Consider the following 5,164-nt stretch of genomic DNA (forward strand, 5'->3'; position numbering starts at 1 on the left):
TTATATATATATATATATTCCTCAATTTCTGTAGTCAATAAAAATATCAAAAGGATAAATGATCAATTTCACTGCTTTTACAGATGGAACACCACAAAATACCAACCAAGAAGCAAATTTCACTTCAATGATGGAGTTTGTCCTTTGGGGATTTTATTGTATTCCCAATCACGGAATGTTTCTTTTTATGACTTTTTTCTTGCTTTTGTGATATGACTCACAGGAAAAGGCATTATTATTCTCATAACTAAGCACCACCAATCAGGACAATGCTTATTTTTGAGTGGCTTACAATTTTTTAATTACTCTTCATTTTATGGTGCTTCCCAGATATTGCATTTTTAAACTTTATTTATTTGTTAATTACATTTGTTGGTGTAACATTGGTTAATGATTATGTAGGTGTCAAGTGTACAATTCTAAGATAAATCATCTGTATATTGCACTATGTGCCCACCACCCAGAGCCAAATCTCCTGTCACCATATATTTGACTTTCCTTTATCCTTTACCAACCCCCACCCTCCTTCCTTCCGGTAACACCATGCTGTTGTCTGTGTCTCTGAATCATTTCAATATATTCCCTTTGTTCATAACATGAATAAAATCATCCAGAATTTTACCAGCACACATGAGATGCTCTATTTTTCACAACAGTTAATCTAGGGACAGAGACTTTCACTTCTGAAAAGGGATCTAACCACCCAATATATGGAAGAGAAGAAGTGTGCCATGTCCATGTGATAAAACATATGCACATTTTTCTAAAATTGTGGATGCTCTAGATATGTACAAATTATAGGAATAAATAAAGGAAAGCAAATCCAGACCAATTATGAAGGAACTAAAATACAATTCATAGAAGGATTTTTAACTTTATCTTCAAAGTAAAACTAGGTGATTAAGTGGTATTTCTTCACCCAGGGACTCCCCCATCCTGGGAGCTTTACGCCAAGAAGGGGTTGAGGAAGACAGGTCATCTAGAGAGAAAGCAGTGTCAAGTGATAAACCCGGACGATTGCCAAACAGAAGCAGTCACCTAGAAATTAAGTTGGTACACGGGAGAAAGATGTCCCCCGGGGTGAGCATGGCTACTTCCTACTTAGGAACAGCCAGCGTGAAGCTAGCAAGAATTGTAGAGTCACCGTGACTGACACCAAGGCACCAAGGAACTTAAGAAGTTTACAGGTTAGAAAGCACCTACACTCACAAAGTCAAGTTCATGCAGATCCATAAAGGTAAGCGATAATTTTGTTTTAAGCTTACTTAATTTAAAGATAGTTATAAACTTGAGGATCAACATACAAAGAATAAAACAGGGAAGCATGAAATTCTAGGATCTTTATCTGAAAATGAATAATTACCTAAGATAAATCATGCAGTTCTTAACTTTCTTAATTATAAAATAAAATTAGAAATATGTGAAATAGAAATAGTAATATTATTTACAATAAAATTATTCACTTCATGTAATTTTGAAAACTAGTACTGATGAAATAGGGAACTGTGAAAAAATATTTCTCTTATCAGTTTTAATTTATCAAAGTATTAAGGGAAAAACAGCTGATGAGGCTAGAAGGTGGCAACAAGTGTAGTAGATTTGATGAGATGGAAAACATAATATTTGTTTTGGAAAGGTGCAAATCAAATATTAATAAAGTGTAATAGAAATTGTCAGACTATGTTGACTGTCTGATACCGGGGGAATTTAACATAAAGTAAAGCAAGATTCTGTGTGTATATTTGTGTTTGTATTTACTTTCATTCATATGTTCCAACTATCTATATGTCCAGAGCAAATGATTAGGTTGAATCAAAGTTATATTTTATTAGGCAAAATTATGAAGGGAAAAGAGTAAAAGAGAATTGTATTTGGTTTCAATTGTGAGTGAATGAGCCATATTTCTTGACTGAGTTAAAGGTTTATTTATAGTTATCAGACAGTGCATACACTGTGTATGAGAAGTTAATAGGGAAAGTTATTTAACCGGATGATAGAATTGTTTTTTATATTTAGCATAAGTGATAGGTGTGGTACATAGAGTAGAACATTAATATTGGATATATTTATTCCCTAACTTAAAAGGTTTGTTTTGAGAAAGCTGATTCTCATTGATTATATAATTGGGAAGGCTTAAAGCTCATTTGAAATAAGAATAAAGAAAAACTGTAAGAAAAAAGCTTTACATTGAAAAAAGATGGAATAGGTCAATCAATACAGAAAAAAAATGATGAACTCAGACAAAAACAATAGAAAAAGCTTGCATCATAATTCCACCCTTAATAGGGGTGCAATGATTAGATATTATTATTGCACAGTTAGCTCTACATAACAATGCACACTTCTCTTTTCCTTTTCATATCATTCCACTTAAGTATAAAATATATTAGGATTTTATTTCTTGGATTTCTTTTAACTGCATATCTGTTCATTTCTGAAGTTTCTAATATTTCCTAGAAATAGAGCAAGGTAATGATGGAAATAATCTTAGAGTTTATAGGAATACTTTCATGCATTTAACCCAGTTAAAAGAACATGGAGATGTGGTTCAAGAACATCAATGGATTAACCATCTTAAATTTACCATATTTGCAGATGGAGAACAGACTAAACACGGGAAACTCAAATTTCACTGCAATGATGGAATTTGTTCTTTTGGGGTTTTCTGACATTCCCAATATCCAATGGATTCTTTTTGGGATATTTTTAGTCATCTATCTGACTATCCTCATATGCAACAGCATCATAATACTGGTAACAAAAACTGACTCTGCTCTCCAGACCCCCATGTATTTTTTCCTCAGCAATTTTTCCTTTCTAGAAATCTGTTACGTATCAGTCACTATCCCAAGAATGCTCATGGACCTTGTGACCCAGAAAGGAAACATTTCTTTGCTTGCTTGTGCTACACAGATGTGTTTTGTCCTTATATACTCGGAGGCTCAGAGTGTCTCCTCCTGACCGTGATGGCCTATGACCGCTACGTGGCCATTTGTAACCCTCTGCACTACGCTCTAGTCATGAACCACAAGGTCTGTGTCCAGCTGGTGACTGCCTCCTGGGTCAGTGGAGTTCCAGTCGTAATTGGCCAAACATGCCAGATTTTTTCTCTTCCCTTTTGTGGGACTAACACAATTAATCATTTCTTCTGCGACATCCCCCCAGTACTCAAGCTAGCTTGTGGGGACACATTTGTGAATGAGATAGCGGTCTATGTAGTTGCCGTGATATTTATCATGGTTCCATTTCTGTTGATTGTTGTCTCCTATGCCAAAATTATTTCCAGCATTCTGAAATTGACTTCAGCCAGAGGGAGAGCGAAAGCCTTCTCCACCTGTTCATCTCACCTGATTGTTGTAGTCTTATTCTATGGAACAGCTACTATCACTTATTTGCAACCCAAACCAAATCAATCTGAAGGAACTGGGAAACTGATCTCCCTTTTCTACACCGTTTTGATCCCAACATTGAACCCCATTATATATACTCTGAGGAACAAAGACATCGCGATGGCACTGAAAAATCTAGCAACTAAGTTCTTACGATGACTCAAAGACTTGAACTTGCTATCAGGTTTGTTTATATATTTATCTCGTAGATACAACAGGAAAAAATCTAGTTTCATTCCTATTTTATTGTTTTCAAAAATTTATGCATTTTTTAAAAAAATTTTATTGTTGAGAGTATTACAGATGTTCCCCTATTTCTCCTCTTTTGCCCTCACCCCGATTTTTCAGTAATGATCATTAATATCATCATAGCTACCTCACATGATGTTAAAATGGGTTTAGTTTCATAGAGTTAACTAAAGGGCTTCTGTGTAATCAGAGCACAAATTATCTGAATTGTAATGATCTAATTTGAAGGTTCATCCAGTCACTATGAACTAGTGAGGAAAGAGATTGGCTGAGCAATACAATGATACTTAACTGAGTGTGTTACTAACCAGATATTAGAGTCATGTTCCATGATATATTTTCTCTAACGTTCCCATTTCTTCAGATATATTTATTGAACTCTACTGTATTGTGATTATATCGGGCCAACGAGGGAAAACCAGAAACAGCTGAGCTGGTGGAAGCAGGGCAATTCTAGCATTTTTTTTCTTCTGTTTGTTGTTGGTTTTTGCATTTTTCCTGTTTCTATCTCCTGTCACTCTCCATGGTGCTTTAAGACTACAATCCTGAGGGTGTCACCTCTATTATGCCAGCACTAACTGTCTCTGATAACATCATCCCTCCCCTTACCACTTCGAGTTTTGCTTCAGTGATATCTACTTAGTATTAGAAGTATCTGAAATTTTTACTCAAAACTATCCATATTAATGTGTCTTGGGTTGAATATAGGACCATATATATCTAGAACTTGAAATGTGGCCTTATTTGGAAAAATAAAGGCCTTTGCAGTTGCATCAAATTAAGGAAATAAGATCATCCTGACTTAAGGTGGACACTAAATCCCATGACCAATGTCCTTATGAGACAGAAAGGCATAGAGGTTTAGAAAACAGATAGAGACACGGAGAAAACCATGTGGAGATTGAGGCAGAGATTGGAGAGATGCACCTAAGAACCATGCAGCCAAGAAGATCAGGAGCCAACAAACACTGGAAGAAACAAGAAAGTTTCTTCCTTAAAGCCTTCGGAGGGAGGGAGTGAGAACCTGCCAACACTGGGATTTGCGACTCAGAATTCTGAACTGTGAGAGACCTAATTTTGTTGTGTTAAGCCACTCAATCTGTAGTAACTGTTACAGTCGATCAAAGAAAGTAATACACCACCTCAATGTCTTTTCATTAAAATGCTTTTATGTGAATTATCTGGCATGATTTCTGTATCATTTGTGGGCAATAATTTGGTGGTTTGTGTTTTTTAAAAACAAAATCAAAATAGTTATCTTTTTAAGTAAAACAATTCATAGAAGTAACCTCATGTGGTAGAAATAATATTTGCCCAAGAATGAGTATTACAAGGGTTTGTTCAGGAATGCTTATTAAAGGTTTTTTTTATTGTGCAACAGCAAACTGGAAGCAAAGGGAAGGCCCTCTCAGCTGGAGCCCATTAACACACTGGAAAGCATCTGCAGCAGCAACACTGCAGAGCATCTCAAGACATTGGATCAGATCCACTTCTCTGAGGACATCCCAGGCTTTGCTGACATGTGA

General features: G+C 35.7%; 1 protein-coding gene across 1 annotated transcript; it reads left to right on the forward strand.

The window, feature by feature from the left end:
- Positions 1-2,640: 2,640 nt before the first annotated feature.
- Positions 2,641-5,164, forward strand: LOC102771739 (olfactory receptor 10AG1-like). Its single transcript, XM_015567614.1, is given in 4 exon segments — positions 2,641-2,928; positions 2,931-3,522; positions 3,691-3,736; positions 5,020-5,164. Coding segments are annotated over 4 exon segments (1,071 nt in total).

Source organism: Myotis davidii, unplaced genomic scaffold, assembly GCF_000327345.1.
Source record: "Myotis davidii unplaced genomic scaffold, ASM32734v1 scaffold4004, whole genome shotgun sequence".
Taxonomy (NCBI): Eukaryota; Metazoa; Chordata; class Mammalia; order Chiroptera; family Vespertilionidae; genus Myotis; species Myotis davidii.